This window comes from Pseudovirgaria hyperparasitica (genome assembly GCF_010093815.1).
Source record: "Pseudovirgaria hyperparasitica strain CBS 121739 unplaced genomic scaffold EJ05scaffold_3, whole genome shotgun sequence".
In the NCBI taxonomy this organism is placed as follows: domain Eukaryota; kingdom Fungi; phylum Ascomycota; class Dothideomycetes; order Acrospermales; family Acrospermaceae; genus Pseudovirgaria; species Pseudovirgaria hyperparasitica.
The window spans coordinates 557,396-579,359 of record NW_022985551.1 but is presented as its reverse complement, the minus strand read 5'-3'; the positions used below and the strand labels follow the sequence as shown (position 1 = coordinate 579,359).

Genomic DNA, 21,964 nt, shown 5'->3' with positions numbered 1-21,964 from the left:
GTCTGAAATGAGTGGCACCGACTCACTGCTGCGGAAATTGAGCTTGCCTGAAACAGAGCAATAAGTTCCCACCCATTCAATTCCACTTCAAGCTCGAGCCGCGTCTCTATTCACCGTACGGATAGAAACTCATATACTACATAGTAGCCTAGGAGGGTTAGCATGGACTGGCTGCGTAGCGGGTGATTAGCCCACCGCGACAAGCAACCCGGGCACCGAATAGCGTTTAGGCAGGACTCGAGACTCTTGAGGTCATGCTTGGTCCCGGCTGAACGTAAACGGTCAACTCATAAGATTCTTCATCGAAAGTGAGTACAACAAGGAGTGCTTCGTATTAATTATTAATAGTGCTGTCTTCAGCCATACGTTACAGGTTCATGTGCAAGAGTCGTCACCGTCCGCCTCAAGGTAAATTATCTCGGGCTCGTTTGGAGCCATTTCCTTATTCACCGTCGCATATTACGGGCCAGGGCTATCAAAACTTCGAACCATGGGTGTAAAGCTTCTATACCGTCGTCCATCCTCAAATACTCATTGCTTAGACAAATGTCCTTAGCACATCGACTTTCTTGCAGCTGGGATTTTGCGGCTTGTCGTTGCCCAAGACCCACGTGAGTGTGTTGTAGTTATACCCAAGGTAGTTCGTCAAACATACATGCCATCTGTAGAGCAGTTCGGCAGGAGTGATGTACTTGGGTGGCGTAACAGTATCATCGATCGAGTTCGAAATAGCCATCTTGTTGTTGTCGTCAAAAGTAACATGGAGACCGTTGGACGAGGGCTGGAGCAGTAGCTGAGCCACGTCCGTGCCAATCGAGTAAAAGATGTTCATGGGACTGCTAGCAACGAAGCCGTTGCCGACGAGGTTCCAAGTCAAGAGGCCAACGTTCTCGCTGGGGTACATGGTGTAATTGAGATAGTAGTTGTTCCTGTTGCTGGACCCGAGAGTGCAGAGAGACTCTATAGCTGCGCCTGTGTGACACGCGCCGATGTATGTACCGTTCAGGCTTTCGTCATCGTCGGAGATAAATTGGAGATTGAAAGGTGCAGACTGGTTGGGGTAGTTGGACTGAGCAATGGCAGCACCAGTCAAGGCGAGAACGGAAGCGATGGTTGAGGGACGCATGATGAAGGTATATTGTGTTACACCGAGATGTAGAAGTGATTAGTGGTGAATGCGAGGAGAAAATACCTGATGGACGGCATGACGGTCGACTTATATATTGAGGACGGCAGTGACGGTCGTATAATCCATGGTCGTCAACATACACTATCCCAACATTCTTGTCGCTGGAAAGCGCCAGCTCCCCAGTACCTACGCATGCCTATCCCATCGTGACTACCACACCACCGTCTTGGGCCTCGCCGTGTATACCCGTCGATTCAACAGGTAATATTGGTCACATCGTGTAACGGAATATTTTGAATGACGTCGATCTATTCTGCTCCGCACTCACTAAGCAACCCTGCATGCTCGCAATATTGGGAGATCGGCGCCCCACCATATCACCTTTATGCTCAGCATTACAGCCTCTTCAGTCTGTCCCCTTCAGAAACCAGCTGCAGTAAGATGCCGCTTACTGAGCCAATACACCATGTTGCTGTTGCATTTGTACGAGCCTGAGCCTGTGCTGCGGCACGCTAGGCAAGCCGGCATCGTGCAACCCAGACACACACTTGGGACTTGCCAAATCGGGTAATTCTTGACTGATTTGTGCTGGGATTGTAGTGCGTTACAGTATCATATATTCATGTCACACCGCGTAGAATACAGTATAGTAGCACGGCTTTGTCTTTGAAGTGTAACAACCTGGTCATGGATCTACGTGGTACACCGAGATAACAGGCCATGAATGGATAATCCAACGTCTTATACTCGTGATGGATGGCGAGCATTAACAGCCTTGCGTAGACTGTGCTGGGAACCAGCATGCAATTAATGTAGAGGCATCCATAAGCGGGGGTCTCGGAAAGACACACTTATGCCTAGTGCACAAATAATCAGCGAAGAGTTCGGTTTCATTTACTCTGACTTCCCCTTTCCTCGCTAGACTGTTGAACTTTCAAAAAGACATACGCTTGAATCGCTGCGCGTAGTTGTCACCATACCACAAGTCCACGACGGGCTGAATAATATCGCCATGGTGATTCACAAAAGCTCAAGCTCAAGTGTAATCAACCATGCAGCTCGCGACAGCCGGAGTGACCGAAAACCTTGACTCTTCGCCAACTTCGACGTCATCTCGCAGCCATCCTTTTGTTATCTCTCGTAGTTGCATCACTTGAATCGATCGAACGTCGTCGCGCTCTAAAGTCTGACGACAACCAAGAGGATACCACGGGCGCGCGAAATCAGATGCGCGGAATGAAGGTGGATGATGCAATGTGGCGGTTGTCAGAGTGTGTTTCTGTATGAAGTGTGTGTGTGCAATGTCACGCTCGATATCTCCGCTTACTGGGAATCCATGCTGGCTAGGCAACCTAACACCAACGCTAGCAGATAGGCTTGCGATAGCAATACAAAGTTACAAACCGAACCCTGAAGTGTAATTAGTGTCAGCCCGGTTTGAACGGGCCGGAGACGCTATCGAATATTCTTCTCAAAGACATAGTAAGCATTTCGCAGTCTGTAACATAGCTGGTTTATACTAGTCCTTCTCTTGATGGACATGATGTTGTACTGGCATCACGAATGTGGCATCAGTCAGACACTTGTCTCTTCTATATTCGAGAGCGCGATCAGCTGATTCTCAAAGAAAGTCTTTGTTTCGATACCAGAAAGCGGAAGCGACAGCCTTGTAAGACATCAGTGGACCAGCCCAAAGCATCGTGGAGGCGGGAGCGGCCCAGGGATCAGCTCCACTAAAACCTAGTTTACACTTACTACCGCGGTTACTCGCCCGTGTCACGAACAGAACACCGAAACTACTTTGGCGTACAGAGCCAAGAACAAAGAATTGATCTGCCGATCCTGAGTTATTTGCCTTTGCTTCAAGCACATGAAGTGGCAACGTTGCACCCACCATAAGTATGCCCGCTCACTGCACCCTATGCGTGGCAGTCTGGAACCGGTATCCGTATCAGTAGAAGGATGATTGTAGTGCATCTGCACGTTGGGTACCGGCGCTGGTCTATCCATGGAGCGATAACATCACGCCAAGCCTATGTAATGGAGGCTCTGCAGAGCATATTTGTGCTTTGTTAAGCTTTGTATTATTGTATTTGTGCGGTCGTTGCTGGATTTTGATTACTGAGCGTTAGGAAGAGATTGATTGATGCTGCTCGTGGATAGCGGCGAGTCTCCTTTCTGGATCGTCGGACTGGTGAAAGGTGAACATCGCATCGCAGAAAGTCGAAATGTATAAATTTCCAGGATCAAATTCATATTTCAAATTATAAAACCCTACAAAGTATATCGACATGAAGAAGTAGAAAGGAAAAAGATTGACAAAAGAGAGCTGTTCAGGCGTGATTCGTAACTTCCACCTTCAATACACACCACTACATCCCTTCACCATAGCAGGAAGCACAAGCCGACAATACCCAAGAACATCGCCAGCAGCGCCACGTCCAACGGGGCCGCACCGCTGTTTGGGGTCTGACGGCCGATGGCAGGTATCACAGTAGGCTGGACCTTGCGTGTAGCAGTTACAGTGACAGTTGTGGTACCACCGACGGAAGGGCAGAATGCAGACGGGGCTGGAGATCCCATAGGCACTGGGGTGACGATGACGGTCATGGTGGTGGTTGGCTTTGTAACGGTGACGGCGACACAATCTTTGGTGCAGTGGCTTGACTCTGCAGCCATGCTTGGGTGGTTGTGGCCGTAATGGTAAGCAGGAGTAGATGTGGTCTGTATGGGCTTCTCAGAGCTGTGGATGTGCATGCTCGTGTGGTTGTGGCCGTATTGGTAAGATGGAGTCGATGGGGTTTGCATGGGCTTCTCAGACGTGTACATGTGAATCGTAGAGGAAGTCTCTTCGGCCCAGGATGAGGACATCTCCCAGGAAGGAGTCTCCATAGTGCTTTCCCAAGTCGATGAAGGAGTTTCAGAGGTCTTCTCCCATGTCATCGATGGCGTCTTGGATGGCTTCTCCCAGCTCATGGAGGGAGTCTCGAATGGCTGCTCCCAGCTCATGGATGGGGTCTTGGATGGTTTCTCCCAGCTCATAGAAGACGTCTCAGATGGCTTCTCCCAGCTCATAGAGGGGGTCTTTGATGGCTTCTCCCAGCTCATAGAGGGAGCCTTAGATGGCTTCTCCCAAGTCATGGAGGAGGCCTTGGTTGACTTCTCCCACGTCATCGAGGAAGTCTGTTTGGGCTTCTCCCAGCTCATAGAGGGAGTCTTCGACGGCTTCTGCAAGATCGAGGATGGAGCCTTAGATGGTTTCTCCCAAGTCATGGAGGGAGTTTTGGATGGCTTTCCCCAAGTCATCGAGGGAGTTTGTTTGGGCTGCTCCCAGGACATGGTTGCGACAGGCGGGGCACACACATCGTTGTAGCCGTAGTCTGCATCATTGCCGGTGCGCTCTGGTATGTGTTAGACTTGACTCTCAGAAAAAAATAGGACGTGTCGTGAGCTTACTGTTGAATCGACCAGGATCACACGCTGAGCCATTCCTCAGGCAAGGCTTGATCATGGAGTCAGTGGCATCCTTCTTTTGACAATGGCAATCGAAGTCATCCAACGAGCAGCCGTTGTTGCCAAGTGCCCAGGAGTGGCATTCGCGCTAAACAATGTCAGCTTTGTCAGTAAAGGCTCTTGAGGATCGCTTACAGCACACTCCGGAATGGAATTGATGAATTTGTCGTGGGTCATCTTCGGCTTGAACATGTTCAGGTCGGCGGCAGCCACCGATGAAATGACGGACAATGCGATGACACTGTAGTACTGCATTTTGGGAATCGTGTCGAGGTGGAACGATTAATTATTAGTGTATAGGTTTGAAGGAGTCGAGGCTGGATTAGATTATGTAGAGTGGTAAAAAGCGAATGACTTTTGCAAAAGAGCGACTTTGGTTTGAAGACCGAATGAGTGAATGCTGAAGTGAGCTGAGGAATGAGGATGGATTGGATAGACTGAGACGAAGAAGAACCTGACTATTATACTATCTTCATGAGATTCCAGACTATTGCTCTTCCATGTTGACGCCAAAATCCCGAAATAATCATCGCCTTACTCTCTTGACACGAGAGGTGAGAGTCATCTTGGAGAGATGAAAATCGTCCATCTTTGGTGCCTTTAATGAGAATAATCTGGATAAGAATGATAGGATTTCAAGTTTAGTTAGGTATTCTGTGAATCAGTGTTCAGGAGAAATATCCCGCACGCAGTCATCTCGGAATAATTTCTCATTGATTTGCCGTTTCTTTACCAACCACACTAGCTTTAACATTTTGTTAGGTTGCAGGAAACTGCCAGATATCATCGCCACCATCATGATCATCATCATGATCATTGCAGCTTGTGTGATGACCACAAGATGGTTGCTACTCATCCGATATATCGCTGAAAGCTTAGCCAATACGTTGGTATAGAGTCGGTAAATATTAGAATTCGAGCCTTGTATTCGAAATTCGCTAATATACCAAGGCTTTTCACGCATATAAAAGAAATGTTAGGAATAAAATCGAATATTTTCAAAATGAGATGGCAATGAACCGATGTAATTAGTGTACGAAAGGAATGTTCGGGAGATGAGTGTTCGTGCGGGTCTATACTCCACGAAGACGAAATGAAAAGTAGTTGAGCTAGTCTGAAGAAGCTTAGCGTGATACCAGGAGATGGATCATGTCGCCCTGATCTTCAGGCAGCTATCGTCGCCTATCGATAAGAAGATTTTCAACACCACAAATCGTAAATGCGCATTATAGAACACGACGTAATAATTTGGCAGGTGATCTCGAAATGACGACTTATGACAGTGACTCTTCCGGTGCGGAAGACAACTTTACCGAAACAAATGTCCTTCTAGGTTACGCCACCAAAGATGAGACGGACGACAATGTGAGCCATCTTGGCGGACACCCAGTATGAACTCCTACCTATTATACATGCGCGGCACTGACAAGTCTAGGAATGGCTCGATTCGAAGACTGCCCCAACTGGCGCGCTCGCTAGATGCAAAACTTGCAACTCCTACCTTTCTCTTCTCCTCCAGCTCAATGGGGACATGCCAGGCACTTTTCCCGGTCACGAAAGACGTCTGTATGTATGGAGCTGTCGTAAAAAGACCTGTAGAAGGAAAGATGGAAGCATAAGAGCCTTTCGAGCTATTCGTGTCAGCAAAGAAGCCATGGCGAGAGCCCAAACAGCAAAGGCGGTTCCGGTGGCAGCGTCAGAGTCCAAGAAACAACAGATGAACTTGGGAGAATCTCTCTTTGGCGCAAAGCCACTCACAGGAGGGGGCGCAAATCCCTTCTCGGCATCATCCGGATCGAGTGTACCGCCAAACCCTTTTGCCTCTTCTCATACATCGAATCCCTTTGCAGCAACGTCTTTACTCGCCGCGAAACCTCCTCAACCACCAACCCTACAGCTTTCTAACCTCACCGATTCATTCGCTGACAAACTTCGCATCTCCTCCCCACCGCACGCCATACGCCAGCCGGCGCGACCCCATGAACCATGGCCCTCAGAATCTTCCTTCCCAGATCCATACCCAATCTACAATCTCGATGCAGACTATGAAACCCTAGATGCTGAAGCCCCCATGCCCCCTCAAAATGTGCGCATGCAATTGGACGTCGACGGCGAATTTTCTAATTCTGCGAAAGATATGAAAGGCGAATACGAGTCTGAGATTGATAAGACATTCCAAAAATTTGCGGACCGGCTGAGTCAGAACCCGGAGCAGGTGTTGCGTTATGAGTTCAAAGGGCAGCCATTACTGTATAGTAAGCTCGATGCGGTCGGAAAGGCACTAGGGGATGGAAGGAGCGGTAATGCGGGCATGACGAGGTGTGGAAACTGTGGGGCGGAGAGGGTGTTTGAGGTCCAACTAACGCCACATGCGATCATGGAACTAGAGGCAGAAGAGGAGGGGCTTGAGGGAATGGAGTGGGGCACTGTGATTGTCGGGGTGTGTAGGTTGGATTGCCAGCCTGGAGATGTAGGTGCTGGAGAAGTTGGCTATCTTGAGGAGTGGGCTGGTGTACAGTGGGAGCAGACCAGAAAGTAAAGATGGACATGACGTCCCTTTCACCAGGACTTGGCAAGATTTGTTCAATGATATACCCAGTTCGGCGTTGCCGGTATATGTATTTCCGGAAAGGCTCTTATATTGAGATGTCAACCCGATCACGCTGGTTGTTCATATGCCCTCCTTACGATCCTCGAGAATTCTTTGTCTTGTTAGCACGGATAGAAGCAGAAATATTCCAACATGACTTACGATCAAACTTCACGTTTTCGCGCACAACTGTACCCTTGGCCTCATTCTCCTTGTTCAGGGGTATCGCCACCTTGCTGCCGTCAACCTTCCAGCCGCACACTGTGCCAACGAAGTGCTCAAATTCGTTTCCGCTCAGGTTAAGCCAGCTCGAGAGAATCTCTTTTTGCACTTCACGAATGGTTTGTGATACTGTGACTGCGATCCGTACCCTCATCAGCTCCTCAAAGCCGCTCACATCAGCGACGAGATCTGCGTACAGATCATCCGAGTCTAGTGTTGACCAGAACGAGGAGTAGTCTGCGGATGAAAGGAGGTTGTTGAGGACGGAAAGTTTTTGGACTGACTCTGCGAGGTCACCAGATGGTCGTGTGGAGGGGTTTAGACTAGGCGAGAGGAGATGTGGTGGGAGAAGCGAGAGGCAAAGACTGAAGTCTGGTGAGGGAAAGACCGTGAGAGACTTTACGAGGATGTTGGTTATAGTCTCGTCGCGCGTTAAATGCGGGTTAAATTGATATCTGCACGCAAATGTGTCGTCAGTTAACCTCTCTGCAAGTTTCTGTCCGATTAATTCGCAAACGAGTAAAGAACATTCAGTTCTAGAGCTAAGGTTGTAACTTCCGCGAGCTTTCGCCCTCAGGTAATAGGAAACGTGGATATGAAAATTGTTCATCATCGTATAGTATCGTACATACACAGAGGTTTCACTTACAGTTTGAGAAGCGCCAGGTTGGCGTAGCAGTCGTATGTCTGGCTTTCGCATTGCTGCATCACGTAGTCCTGGAAGACCCCGGTCGTCTCAGGATTGTATCGCTCAAGGCCATTCAGGATCTGGTCGATCTGCTCTGGCCGGTCTGGCGCATAATCGAAAGCGACGCCCATGGCTTTTTGTGGTATTATTGAGTCGCGGGGGGTTGACGTTGAAGCGCGCTAGAATGCGAAATGTGGTGTTGCGCACACAGAAGGCAGGGTGCGAAATTCCACGCCAAGATTATTCTGCCACCGCTGAGGTGAATCCAGGATACCTAGTTGCGGGGCTGCTAATTAGCCTTTGCATTTAGTAACCACCCTACGCCCGAAACCGTGCAAAACCAACGATTAAAAAAACATTTATTGAGACTCACAAGGTCAAGCAGGCTGTTTGAACCACATTGAAATTCGTCCTCGATTTGAAAGATGCCTGCTGACTGTCGTAAAGCAGATTCGCTTCATAGTGGACCGAAAATCTGCGAACTATCTTGAAAGTTGATTTAGTACCTCCTCATGCTAGGGCGAGCCACTCTACCACTATCAGACACACTCGACTGGACATGTGCTCAGAATGGCAGTGTCAATGTCCAGATATGCCTCAAGGTGATCGTTGAAGTAATACAAAAGCTGCTCTTCTTTCCATGCGGATGTGCCTCTCCTTGATATCATTGCCGTACTGCCAGAGCTTGAAACCGACCTTCAACTGCTCATCGAGGTGCCTTACTCCGTGCCGTGCAATATTTAGTCACTGATTATGTTGTGGAGGAGGAAAGTACATTTTATCATACACCAGTAGGATTTGTCACTTGCGTATATACCATTTATGAGAGGATGAGCTATCAACAAGCAGCCACTGCTTAGGCAAGAGATGAGGGGCAGTGGGCACAACAGGTCGCGATGAGAATCTCACTCATAAGGACTCGCTGACTTCTAGCCTCTTGCTCTAGCTTAGTTCTAATGGAACCAGTAGCCAATTACACTTCGTTATCACTAAAGGTAACCCGTTTCTATTAATCTTATACTTAGACTAGATTATAGTCTATAGTTTTCTTTCTATTAATTTATTTTTCTATACTATATTATATTTATCCTTATAGTCCTTCGTCTCCCTATTAGGTATTTATTTTATATTTTAAGAGGTAGAATATATTATATAGAAGTATCTATTATTAAAGAGGCGAGCCCGAATATTAAGTTTAATAATCTTATTCTCCTAGCTATAATGTACTAGATATCTATAATATAGTTATAATTCTTAATAGCTCGACTTAAGGTTATACCTTCCTCTACTTATAAAGTCTCTATATAATTTAATACTCTATAATACTCTAAAGTCCTTAGGTGGTTTATAACTTAAGTTACCTTAACGCTAGAATTATAATCTATATTACATAGTAGTGTAAGGAAATCTCACTTACAAGGACTTACTAACTTCTAGCCTCTTACTCTAGCTTGGTTCTAATAGAACTAGTAGCTAATTATACTTCGTTATTACTAAAGGTAACCCATTTCTATTAATCTTATTATTAGAACGGGAACCATAATAGACCTATATAGACCATTCTAATCCATATAGCCACGTAGTAGCTAGAGCTAGGTTAAGTTAGCTAAGTTAAGTAAGGTTACTATATAAGTAGACCATATAAACCGATTCCTACTTATTAGGAATCAACCTCGTATAAGAGTAAGATTACTCTATAAATACATTTCTATGTCTCTCTATGAACTATTAGACTACTATCCTACGTCTTTACTCTTTATATTTTAATTCCTCTCTATATAGTATAACGGTAGCTTATAGAGATAGCTCCTACTACGCGCTATAATACCCGTAGCACTACCTTATACGAGAGACTCTCTCTAAATCTAAACGAAGAGAATAGTCTCCCTACGACTACCTCTACTAATAAGTATACTCTATAGGCTATTATACTAATAACTAGTACGGTATTCCGTATAACCGTAGAAGATTACCTAGATAATAAGGAAGAAGTCTATTATACTCTATCGCGGTCTAGTTTATACTATACTAGATCTATCCTTACTATAAGACTAGACCCTATTAACGTTAATGAATTAATTCATTAGAACTAACTAACGTTAACCACGCCTTATAATAATATATATACTAAGCTATACACGGAGAGATAGCGTTAGACTTAGCTTAAGTAGTAACTTCGTGAACTCGATAAAGCGTAAGGACGAACTACTAGACTCGAAGCCGCACTACGCGCTTTAGTACTAGTAGTAACTAACCTATACTAATATAGACTAACTTAAGCCGAAATAGTCTAACTAAGTCTATTACTATCCTAGTTACCTTAGTCTAAGAAACCACCTTACTTCGACGGTAAAACCAGGAGGAGCTTTCACGAATAGACTTACTAGTATAGCCGATTCTTCTATCTATTCACGAACGATAGTAATAAGATTAGGTTCGTATAGAACTACCTAGACCTAACGCTATCTAAACATTAGATAGTATATTAAATTAAACACCCTAAGGATACGTATAACTAGGACACGTTCACCGAATTCCTTCTTTAATACTTTAGCGATAGAGCTAAGCGATATAAATAGGCTTAGAGCCATATCTTTAAGACTTAATAGCGAGAGAGATAATCTCTATTATAACTCCTTAAATACCTCCGACCTCTTTAGAGAGAAGCTAAGGAAGATTATATAGTTTAATAATATAATAACTTTAAAAGGTCCCTTAACCTAAGCGTAAAGAAACGCATTAACCTTATAACGTCTATCCCTACTAATCTTTAGGTACTCGCGAATCTCGTAGAATGATATTAGCGTATAATAAATAACTAACGTCGTATAGGCGTATAACTATCCCTATTAATCTAATCTAATATAAAATCGTCTAAAGAGGACCGGTTTAGTAATAGATCGCGCGGAATACCTCGTGGGCGCTACTACTCTATGAACTCGAGAAGACGAGGCCCGTACTACGGATCTTTCTACTAGTCGATATATTAAGACGCGAGAAACGACTTATATAAATAATCTAAAGTCACCTACTACACCTATAGTAGGATAGGCTATATAGTACCCGAGTACCGCTTAGGGAAACTACTAAATACTAATATAGATACTAAGTTAGTTATATACTATAAGTACTAGTAGCTAGAATATATCGCGCCTAACTACCTAGTACATGATATAAAAAACTAACTACCTATAAGGAACCCTCGCGACTTATAGGCGTAACTAAAATAGAGGGATAACTAGCCAACTAGTATATTAAACTATAGGCTAGGCCTATCAAGGTCTCTCGTGGATAATATTAGACCGTAATACTTAATAGTGGTTTAGCTACTAACGTTATATCGACTTAACGAGCACGAGAACTTAACGTCGATATTTAAGTACTAATAGGTACTACCTTCTATAGTATCGATAGTCCTATTAAATTATAGGGTATCTATACTATTAAATATAGTATCTAGGACAGCGGGGGGAAGTAGAAACCCTACTACTTAACCTTTATCGTAGTAGATAGTCCCTTTAATATAATCCTCGGTATACCGTAGCTCGAAAAACATAACCCGAAACTAGACTTTATCTAGAAAACAGCTAGCTAGCGTATATACCTACTATAATAGAACCTAGTATAGCTAGTCGATAATGAATAATTCTAGAAGGACTATAAAAAGGTAATCTCCGCTATCTATGTCCTCTTACTTACTTAAAATAGAGAGCTTAGTATTAAAGTAGACGAAAACCTACTATATTAGTATAAAATATACTAATATATCGCGTTAGCAATCGACTCGTCCGAATTACCTTAATACTAATCTACCGACCTTACTATTAACCTTAAAGATAGTTAATAACCTCTATACGGACCTATATACCCTCTATTAGAACCCGAGCTATAGGTCCTCTAAGAATATATTAAAAAGAACCTTACGCGAGAATAGATTAGGCCTAGTATATCTCTAGCCGGAGCTCTAATCCTCTTTATAAAGAAGAAGAATAGGAGTCTCCGTCTATATATTGACTACTATAGTCTAAATAATATTATATAAAAGAATCGTTACCTACTACCTCTTATCTCTAAGTCTATTAATAGACTAGGGCGCGCGAAGATCTTTACTAAGCTCGATCTATACGACGTCTACTACCGCCTATATATTAAGAAGGGCGATAAGTAGAAAACGGCGTTTAGGACCCGTTATAGACACTTTAAGTATATAGTAGTCCCTTTTAGACTAACTAACGCGCTAGGAACCTTCTAAGCGTATATTAATAACGCGCTAGTAGGCCTACTCGACACGACGTGCATTATATACCTTAATAACATCCTTATCTTCTCTAATAATAAAGAAGAATATATCTAGCACGTACGCGTAGTCCTAGATAGGCTAGAAAAACATAAGCTATATATTAAGCTATCTAAATATAAGTTCCACTAGGACCACGTTAACTTCCTTGGCTTCGTTATTACTAATTAAGGTATAACCATAGAAAGGGACAGGGTCGCTACTATTGTGGACTAGCCTAAACTAAAATTAGTTTAAGATATACGTGTCTTTATTAGATTCGCTAATTACTACTAAAAATTCGTTAAGTATTTCTCCCGGCTAGTAGCACTACTTAACACGTGTACTACTACTATAGATTCGTCTATTACGGTCCGCGGTAGATAGAAATAGCGTAATATTAAATCGTAGTCTATAGAATTATTAGAAGGCGAAAGGGCCTCCTTCGAGAAAATCAAAGAGGTATTTATAACTACTCTATTACTAGTATACTTCGACCTAACTAAACCTATCCGCGTTAAAACCGACGCGTTAGAATTTATAATCTTAGGCATTCTCTCCTAGCCTAGACTAACTAAGTCTAAAAAGATCTAATGGTATCTAGTTGCGTTCTTCTCACGCAAAATAGTCGATATTAAGACTAGATATACTATCTATAACTAAGAGCTACTAGTAATAGTAGAGTTATTTAAATAGTAGCGATATTATCTTAAAGGTACTATATATAATATCGAGTTACTAACTAATTACTATAACTTAAAGGGGTTTATAAGTATGATAGTTTTAAACCGTTAATAGGTCCGATAGACTAAGTAGCTTACGAACTTTTACTTTATAATCTACTATTAATCTAGAAGTATAAACCTAGCTAATAGAATATTAAGAAGACCTAACTATAAAGAAGGCGCCTAGGATTATAGTAGCTATAGGGTCCTAGAGTAGCTATAGGCCTAACTCTTAAGGACGAGGTTAGATTTTAAGTTATTAGGCGATTAGCGAGATGCTAACGTCGATACTAGTAATCGAATCTCTAAGACTAAAGCTAGTAACCAAAGACACGGTACTAAAGTCCCTAGTAGGCCGTTTATTAGCGCTATCGGGAAGGGCGATAATACCCGGTATAAATATCTAATTAACCTCGCCTAGTTAATCGTGGATCTATAGAAGATAGACCCGATAGTTTTAAAGTTATATAAAATATAGTAAGATAGGTTATTACGGACTAAAGTAGACTATAAGTAGACCTTTATGGACGGCTTACTTTACTATAATAGAAAGTACTATATACCGACGGGTAATATATAATTTAACGTAGTTAGCCGATACTATAACGCTAACCTAGTAGGACACTTTAGGTATATACGTACCCTAAGCTTAATTCGTTAGTATTATTTTTAGAAAGATATACCTAAGTATATTAAAGAATAGATAGCTACTTATCCGATTTATTAAAGAACGAAGGCCCCTAGGCACAAGCTATATAGGAATTTACAGCCTCTTTTAGCCCCCCTCTTTATATAGGAAGACGTTACTATAGACTTTATAGTTAACTTACCTCTAAGCGAGATACTTAGGATAAGTTATAATTCTATTCTTATTATCGTGGATAGACTTATAAAGATATCTAGGTATATCCCGGTATAGAAGACGATTATATCTAAAGAACTAGCGTAGGTATTCTCGAATAAGATTATTAAGGTCTATAGTATACTAAAAAGGATTATTACGGACCGAGGAAGTACCTTCACGTCTAAATTCTAGATATTATTCTACGAAATAGTAAGTATAAATAGAAACATATCTATAGTATTTCATCCTTAGATAGATAGCTAGATAGAGCGATAGAACCAGACGCTCGAGGCCTATCTACACGTATTCTATAATTTCGAGTAGGACGACTAGGCCTCCCTACTAAGTATAGTAGAGTTCGTATATAATAATAGTCGTTATAGTATAATAGATATTATACCTTTCTAGGCGAACCTCGGACGTAGTCTAAGGATAGGTTTTAAGCCTTAGACGGTCTAATTTAATTAAATAATAGACGTGAACGTGCACGCTTAGGAATTAGCGATTAAAATCTTCGAAACCATACGTAACTATCGCGCTATAATCTAATAAGTAAACGACTTATATATAAAGTACTATAATAGATTAGCTAAGGATTAGACGTACGAGGAGGGCGATAAGGTCCTTCTTAATATTTATAATATATGAATATCGCGAGTAAATAAGAAGCTCAATTATAAAATGGCTGGTCCCTTCCGAATTAAACATTATATCGGTATAAGAGCCTACGAGCTCGACTTAGGAAGTGATATAAGAATCTATAACGTGTTCCACGTCTTACTACTCGAAAGATTTCGACCTAACGTGTATAGCCGCATGAATATATAGTTATACTCTATTATACCCTAAGATAGACTAGATATATTTAAAGTAGACCATAATATCGAACATAGAATTAATAAAGACGGTGTTTAGAAATATAGAATCTATTAGACGGACTACACTAAGGACGAGGATACCTAGGAACCAGCGGTATATATCTTAAGTTCTATAATGGCTGCGTATAAGTAAAAGATATAGAATAGCGTATTATTAATATAAGTATAGTAACATCGCGGTCGTTATAAAAAGAAGAAGGATACCGTAGAGAACGAAGTACTAAACTAGGAAATCTAGACGCGCACTAGGAAAACTCTATATAGCAGCCCTATAATTTAAGTATTATATAGTTACTAGACGCGAAGAAAGTATAAATAACCATTTTAGGAACGTAACGCGACATACCATAATAGAATAACATAGAAGAGTCTAGAATAGACTAACATAGACCATTATACACGAGAAAAACATAGGACTAAGAACCTAAAAAAAGGTACCCTACTATAGAATTAAACTCTTAACACGAAATATAAAAGGTTAGAGTACCCGAACTAATAACTACTAGGCCACTGGTTTAGGTACTCTAATAGAATTCATAGAGATAAACTAATTTATATACGGTGCCTACACTTAGATAACTTAAGGAAAATCAGAATATAGAAACCGATAGTTATAAGCTAAGCGAGCGCACATATAATATCGTTAAGTTAAGAATTAAATTACTAGAAACTAGCCGATAGGTATCTAAACGGTCTAAAAAGGACTAAAACGGATAAAAGCCAGGTAAATAGAGCCGGCGCGCACCACCTATAGTAGATCTAGAATATATAGAGCTAGACATAGACCTAATATATAGAGCTAGACCATAGAGCCAATACACAGAGCCAAACCTATAGAGCTAGAACCATAGAGCTACTCCTCTATCTTATTATCCGTCCTAACCTCTAGTATAGTCCTCTCTAACTATATAATATAGCGGCGGAGGATAATAACCTTAGTCTCTAGAGTAATAACCCGATCCGTTAGAGCCTAGAGGGAAGAGCCTTAAGCGCCGGAGCGTAGCGACTAGGTCTAAAGTTAGCTAATATAATCTAGAATAATCTAGAAGAGAATATATACCCTCTTATAAGGCGACTTAGAGGGAGAAATAGTAGACCTCTTATAAGATCCATTAGTAGCGCGAGATGGACGGGGGGGGATAGAGTAAATCCTCTCTACGGCCTCTATAGCTAGGATAGACTCCCTAGAATAGGTAGCCTAGGCACTAGGGATCTCGCGGCGGCTAGAAAAATTAATAGATATTAAAAATAATTAACGTATTTATAACTTATACTTTAATAACCTCTAGGAAGAGCTTATAGCGCTCCCTAAACTCCCTCTATATAGTAGATAGATAACTATAAGGACCCCCGAGGGTCTCACGGACGCGAAGGTCATTATATATATCTTATATATATATAGAAACCTAAGAATATATTAGCGCGGACTACTTTAGATTATACTAGATTAAGATAGCCTATTATACTTATCTATAGATAAGTCTTACTAGTTACGGTATAGCGGTAGTAGTAGATAGATAGAGTAAAGATAGGGTATATAGGCCCGTTACGGTTAGTAGAGTAGTAGCTAATACTAGAGTTAGAGCGAAAGAGATATTTAGAGCCGGCCGTATAGCCCTTAATATATATATAGTATATCGAACTATAGTTCGCTATTTTCCTATAGCGTAAACCGCGACTACGTTTAGTATCCTCAGTAACCTAGGCCTTATTATTAGTAGGCTAGGGTTTAGAGTAAATATTAAGGTCCTAAAAGGACCTAGAGCGACTAAATCGGTCTATATTAGACCGGAAGGAAGAGCGGTAAGATAGCGGCGTGGGTAAGCGCGAGGGCTCGCAATCATCATTTATAACGAGATCTTCTTTATCCTCTAGAGGAGGTAGAGTAGACGGCGTACGCTTTAGAGCGAGAGGGGAACCTATAACTACTTTATCTATAAGTTTAGTACTAGGATTACCTAGATTAGAGCGACTAGTAGCTATATTAGTAGTAGAGGTAGTAGTAGTAGTAGCCCTAACTACTCTCTTCTCCGACTTAGAGCGCGCCTTTATACTACCGCGATAGGTAGACTTCTTAGCCGGCGTGGCTAGGGAGGAGACGATACCTTTAGAGCGAGTCTTATAAGAGGAGAAGGTAGACTTAGAGATAGGACTAGTATTAGATATCTATATATACACGTTAGCTAGAGATCTAAGGAAGGAATATTTATCTACCCTTAACGGCGATTAACGAAGCTAAATCAGTAACTATAATAACGCGAATAGGTTATATTAGACCGGTTCTAATAAGAATAGACTACTATAGACCCTTCTAAACCTAAACTAGGGAAGATAGTATATAAATTAATAACTTACCTTAAGAGCGAGGTGGATATACTAGAGAATAAAATTAAAGGCAAGCGAAGCTAAATATATACTCGACTAAAGTAGCGATTATATATCCTAGGTAGTAGCCACGAAGTAAGGGATAAGCGCGTGTATAAACTAGTAAAAGTAAACTAGAATCTCGAGTTCACCTATATTAAGAATAGTTATAATATTATAGGAACTTAGTCACGGATATATAGGTACACGATAGATTATAGAGACTTAGAATTATATATACTTAAGTGCTTCGGGGCGAAGTATAAAAAGAAGAAGGATATTATTAGGACGGGAACTATAATAGACCTATATAGACTATTCTAATCTATATAGCCACGTAGTGGCTAGAGCTAGGTTAAGTTAGCTAAGTTAAGCGAGGTTACTATATAAGTGGACCGTATAAACTAATTCCTACTCGTTAGGAATTAACCTTATATAAGAGTAAGATTACTCTATAAATACATTCCTATGTCTCTCTATAAACTGTTAGACTACTATCCCACGTCTTCACTCTTTACACTTATACTTAGACTAGATTATAGTCTATAGTTTTCTTTCTATTAATTTATTTTTCTATACTATATTATATTTATCCTTATAGTTCTTTATCTCTCTATTAGGTATTTATTTTATATTTTAAGAGGTAGAATATATTATATAGAAGTATCTATTATTAAAGAGGCGAGCCCGAATATTAAGTTTAATAATCTTATTCTCCTAGCTATAACGTACTAGATATCTATAATATAGTTATAATTCTTAATAGCTCGACTTGAGGTTATGCCTTCCTCTACTTATAAAGTCTCTATATAATTTAATGCCCTATAATACTCTAAAGTCCTTAGGTGGTTTATGACTTAAGTTGCCTTGACGCTAGAATCACAATCTATATCACACAGTAGTGTGAGGATCTTCGATGCATAGACAACGTAGTTCCTGAACTCGCAGATTCCATACTAGTATACTTAAGCCTATTGACACAACAATCCAGGTCAACGGCCCATTGAGTTCGATTATGAAATAGTTCTTGCCAACACTAGTTCTTGCCAACACCGACATCAAACATGTCCGGACGGACCGACGGCACCGGTGCCAACATAAAAGAAAGTTTGTGCAGTGTTCGAAGGTTCGGTTTCTCCCGAGGCACAAGTAGATTCTCATCAATATGTGATGTTAAAACTGAGCCCTATGAAGGGAGACGACTACAGCTGATAGCTCATTATCAGTAGTGCGAGTAAATTGAATCGACAATATGGCACTTGCTTAGATTTACGCTAGGGGCCTTGTATTGAAGGGAGTTATCGTAAGACGTGATACAAATGGCAGTGTCTGTGTCGACTAAGTCCGGAAGCGACAGGAGCTTGTGTACACAAGAATCATTCCTGTGAACATGTCGAACAAGATATATATATATAGGGGTGAAGTGGGTACAGAGGCTGGAAAAATGCAACGGGAACCATGCCATATATTCGTAGACTGTACAAAGGCAACTGGATTTCTTGAAGCACATCATCATCCAATGCAGAATTTTCCTCTGAGCCAGCCAGGAGGATCAATCAGCTGGCTGAAGGATTTGCTTTTCTAGTGCTTGCTTCAACGACTTCAGGGTCTCTAATCAAATGGGCAGTGTCGCATTCGCCTGGATACAAGTACCCAGTAGAGGTCCTTCAATACGAGCTGTAGCATTTACTATCAGATCTGCAAGCGGGCTTGTACCGCACTTCAGACCCAAAACAAAAGCCTGGTGGAACTGATTTCCAGTTGATTAGCAATCAGAAAGTGCGGATGGGCGCAACTTACGATGTCAGCCAGGTACGGTGCCGGATGAGTGTTGTCCATCGGATAGTTTGCCTTCACAATATCCTTCCCAAGCAACTTCTGCGCCTGCGCCGCGTACTGTCCATGCTGAACGAAGTAAACGCCCGCTTTTGGACCACCAAGCTCCTGAGTCACCAGCCTGTATCATCTGCATTAGCATCGTCGCGGCCCCAAGCCTGCACCCCTTAATGGGCATACTAACATGCTATAATACGCATACACACTCGGCGTAAACTTGAACTCCCCGGTCTGCCACGAGTTTGTAGGCAGTCTCTCCGAGATCACAAGCTTTGCTCCCTTTTCCAGAAACAATCTCGATGCGTTCTTCACATAGGTGCCAAACGTCTGCACGTACTCGGTCACGTTGTTGTAAGTGACAACACAAACTTCCTCTCCACTACCCGGACAGTCCACCCTTCCCTTGTCTCCCGTCGTACTTGTACTCCCGTTCTGTGGAATTCCGGCATCATTGATGCCGAATTCGATAATGACCCAATCGCCGGGCACAAGTGCCTCTGCGATCGCTGCAAAGCGGCCTTCGCGCGTGAAGGAACGCGCAGACCGTCCCGCGTACGCAGAATTGTTCACACGTGTGTTGGCAGAGAAGGAATATTGTAGGTATTCACCCCAGCCCTGGGTACCATTGTGGCCGCCGTCGGGTGCGGTGGTGGAGTCACCAGCAATGTAGATGACGGGGATGGCGTGGCTCAATGGGACAAGGGAAAGAGATATGAGAGAGGAGAATTGCATTTCGGATGATGCTCTGGAACTGCGGAAGTTAAGGGGAAATTGAATTGGGCTGACAGAGAGTCATATGTAGGTCGGCGATTGGATTCACCACGATGTCGATCACGACCAGGGATACAAATTACCCCAGATACCGGAAGATCTAGAGCTCGGAGCCCATAGTTACTGTAATAATAGCATGGGTCGGTAGATGTGAATGTAGCCATGATCTCGGGATAACATGTGCCGAGATAGAACTAGACCGGAATTTAGAAACACACGTATGGAGGCACGTCGGCCGCACCGTCAAATGAGCAACCATAACATCGCATACAGGCTGATCTACCGACTTGATTCAAGTAGAATGTTGGGCCAATCTACACAGAGCGCGTTGGAGCTGGTCCTGTCGTGTATTGAGGGAAACGCTGATATGTTATAATATAATACATACATCCTCGGTACCTTCTGATCGGTTCTTGGTTCTTCGAGTCCTTCTGGCCCGAGTGAATGCACGACAGACGGTTTTCCGAAATCCTGTAGTGCCCCTCTGGTCTAGCAGTTCCGACGGCGTCCCGTTGATCAGGGTCTTCAGATAAACCGCGCTTTCCAAGCTCTTTCCCCGCACGTTTGGCCGTATTTTGAGAGCCTTTCTCCTCAATCAGGGCGTCTGGGGAAATAGTGTCTTTGGAATCTTCCAGATGAGCCTCGTCGACACTCCTACCTCCCTAGGTAGCTATGTCTGAATTTGGTAGATTGCTTTTCTCTTGAGGCGCTGAGGCATTTGGGAGCGACTTTTTCTCAGGCCTTCTGCTACTAGCTGTTTTCCTTTGGCTCGCAACCAGACCTTCCCACATGTCGTATGGGATTGGCTGGAATCCCTTCATCAATTCTTCGTCGGATAAGTTACATAGAAGTTCTGGACAAGTCTGCTTCAATATCGTGAGCATCAAATTCAGATGCATGGTACCCCGCTGCGTATCTCTAATCTCATATATCTTTGTAGCTTTGAGAATCCCTATGAGTCCTTCTGCTCGCAATGTATCCGGGCCCTGCGGGCCTTTAAGATAGTGTATCGATTTGGCTACAATAACATGCCATAGTTGGTCGTACACGTCTTCTCGTGGTTGCATGCTGACCCCGTTATCATCGACGTACCTTCCTGTCCTGTAGTATAGATGACGCGTCTCGCTACCACGGACTTGATCGCGGCGGACGTCCAAGACCTCTGCTACTACCACGACATGATCTCCAACTTCCATTGTTTTGTCCACTTTGCAGATAAGGGACTCAGTGCTAACACCTTCGAGATATGGTATCCGAATGTCATCGCTCTTGAGCGTCGGTAATTTGGAACCCGTGAAGCCTAGAAGCATCTCCCGCGCGTCGCCCATCGTGAATTGCTCGGCCGTGAATGCAGCTATCTTGTTACAGACCAGCAAGCTGATGCGGAACAGCGGCCCCATAGCATCAAAGGTGCGCGATGGAATCTTAATGTTGAAAGAGACATATGGAACAGGCGATACCGTCACTGACGTCAGCGAGCTTATCGTCATGATCTGAACGTTTGAATATCCTTTTCTACCACTATCAGCTTCTTCAATAGGCTCTGTGATTGCCGTTATGAGAGCGACAGGGTTCATCAGCTCGCGAAAGACTTTGATGAAAAGATCTTTTCGCATTTGCGGGTCGATCGATTCCCGCAGCGCATCTATCTCCTCCTCGCGTGGCCTTTGCAATACCATAGGGTCAGCCAAGAAGCGTTCGTCGCCCCATTCGTAACTGCCTTTCATCCTATCTAGCTCTTTCTGCGCTACTGGGGGTATCTCTCTGATTGTAGAATGAGTACGTATTAGGTACATTGAGACTCGGCATTTCGTTCTCGAAAGACCTTGCGTACGTTGTAGAGTTGAGCCAAGAGCACAGCTGTAGGGAGGGCACTCTGTGGAAGAGTAAGTTGTAATTCTGGCAGCGTATACCCACATTACCTGAACGCGCACTCCATCGATAGAGGCAGTTGAAGAACTGACGCGCCGCAGGCCCTCTACATTGGCAGATTGTCATTATTGATGTTACACTGTAGCATACAACATCAGTCCATGACCATTTACACGTCACGCTGAAAATACAGGGCTGTGACTGTTCCAAAGGTTGGCAGACGGAGTCGCTGATTAGTAGATGACAATGGATGAAT

At 42.9% G+C, this 21,964-nt stretch overlaps 6 protein-coding genes across 6 annotated transcripts; 1 reads left to right on the top strand and 5 right to left on the bottom strand.

Moving 5' to 3' along the window:
* Positions 1–327: 327 nt before the first annotated feature.
* EJ05DRAFT_473427 (uncharacterized protein) lies at positions 328–1,360 on the bottom strand. The gene has a single exon (XM_033743402.1). The coding sequence runs from the start codon at positions 1,124–1,126 to the stop codon at positions 539–541; it is 588 nt and encodes a 195-aa protein (XP_033603286.1). The 5' UTR covers positions 1,127–1,360; the 3' UTR covers positions 328–538.
* A 2,151-nt stretch (positions 1,361–3,511) lies between these two features.
* On the bottom strand, positions 3,512–4,897 carry EJ05DRAFT_497404 (uncharacterized protein; the record flags this gene model as incomplete). Its single annotated transcript, XM_033746530.1, has 3 exons — positions 3,512–4,530; positions 4,586–4,730; positions 4,778–4,897. The coding sequence occupies 3 exons, from the start codon at positions 4,895–4,897 to the stop codon at positions 3,512–3,514; spliced, it is 1,284 nt and encodes a 427-aa protein (XP_033603285.1).
* Positions 4,898–5,908: 1,011 nt separating this feature from the next.
* Positions 5,909–7,181, top strand: EJ05DRAFT_435196 (uncharacterized protein; the record flags this gene model as incomplete). The annotated part of the gene is made up of 2 exons (XM_033741688.1): positions 5,909–6,031; positions 6,078–7,181. The coding sequence occupies 2 exons, from the start codon at positions 5,909–5,911 to the stop codon at positions 7,179–7,181; spliced, it is 1,227 nt and encodes a 408-aa protein (XP_033603284.1).
* A 59-nt stretch (positions 7,182–7,240) lies between these two features.
* Positions 7,241–8,600, bottom strand: EJ05DRAFT_243658 (ARM repeat-containing protein). Its single transcript, XM_033740086.1, has 4 exons — positions 8,516–8,600; positions 8,104–8,428; positions 7,395–7,909; positions 7,241–7,344 (listed from the first exon to the last, which is right to left on the bottom strand). The coding sequence occupies exons 2-4, from the start codon at positions 8,271–8,273 to the stop codon at positions 7,301–7,303; spliced, it is 729 nt and encodes a 242-aa protein (XP_033603283.1). The 5' UTR covers positions 8,274–8,428; positions 8,516–8,600; the 3' UTR covers positions 7,241–7,300.
* A 10,244-nt stretch (positions 8,601–18,844) lies between these two features.
* On the bottom strand, positions 18,845–19,905 carry EJ05DRAFT_524014 (GDSL-like Lipase/Acylhydrolase; the record flags this gene model as incomplete). The annotated part of the gene is made up of 3 exons (XM_033748813.1): positions 19,250–19,905; positions 19,030–19,186; positions 18,845–18,979 (listed from the first exon to the last, which is right to left on the bottom strand). The coding sequence occupies exons 1-3, from the start codon at positions 19,795–19,797 to the stop codon at positions 18,845–18,847; spliced, it is 840 nt and encodes a 279-aa protein (XP_033603282.1). The 5' UTR covers positions 19,798–19,905.
* Positions 19,906–20,129: 224 nt separating this feature from the next.
* Positions 20,130–21,950, bottom strand: EJ05DRAFT_508071 (uncharacterized protein). Its single transcript, XM_033747977.1, has 2 exons — positions 21,759–21,950; positions 20,130–21,712 (listed from the first exon to the last, which is right to left on the bottom strand). Exons 1-2 carry the CDS (start codon positions 21,832–21,834, stop codon positions 20,499–20,501), a joined length of 1,290 nt encoding a protein of 429 aa, XP_033603281.1. The 5' UTR covers positions 21,835–21,950; the 3' UTR covers positions 20,130–20,498.
* Positions 21,951–21,964: the final 14 nt, after the last annotated feature.

Excerpts from the sequence above, each read along its gene's own strand:
- EJ05DRAFT_473427 (XM_033743402.1), bottom strand. The coding sequence starts at position 1,126 with ATGCGTCCCTCAACCATCGCTTCCGTTCTCGCCTTGACTGGTGCTGCC.
- EJ05DRAFT_508071 (XM_033747977.1), bottom strand. The coding sequence starts at position 21,834 with ATGACAATCTGCCAATGTAGAGGGCCTGCGGCGCGTCAGTTCTTCAAC. Across the intron at positions 21,713-21,758 it reads TCGATGGAGTGCGCGTTCAG|AGTGCCCTCCCTACAGCTGT; the intron begins GTAATGTGGGTA and ends ACTCTTCCACAG.
- EJ05DRAFT_243658 (XM_033740086.1), bottom strand. The coding sequence starts at position 8,273 with ATGGGCGTCGCTTTCGATTATGCGCCAGACCGGCCAGAGCAGATCGAC. Across the intron at positions 7,910-8,103 it reads AACCTGGCGCTTCTCAAACT|ATATCAATTTAACCCGCATT; the intron begins GTAAGTGAAACC and ends ATTTGCGTGCAG. Across the intron at positions 7,345-7,394 it reads CGAAAACGTGAAGTTTGATC|AATTCTCGAGGATCGTAAGG; the intron begins GTAAGTCATGTT and ends AACAAGACAAAG.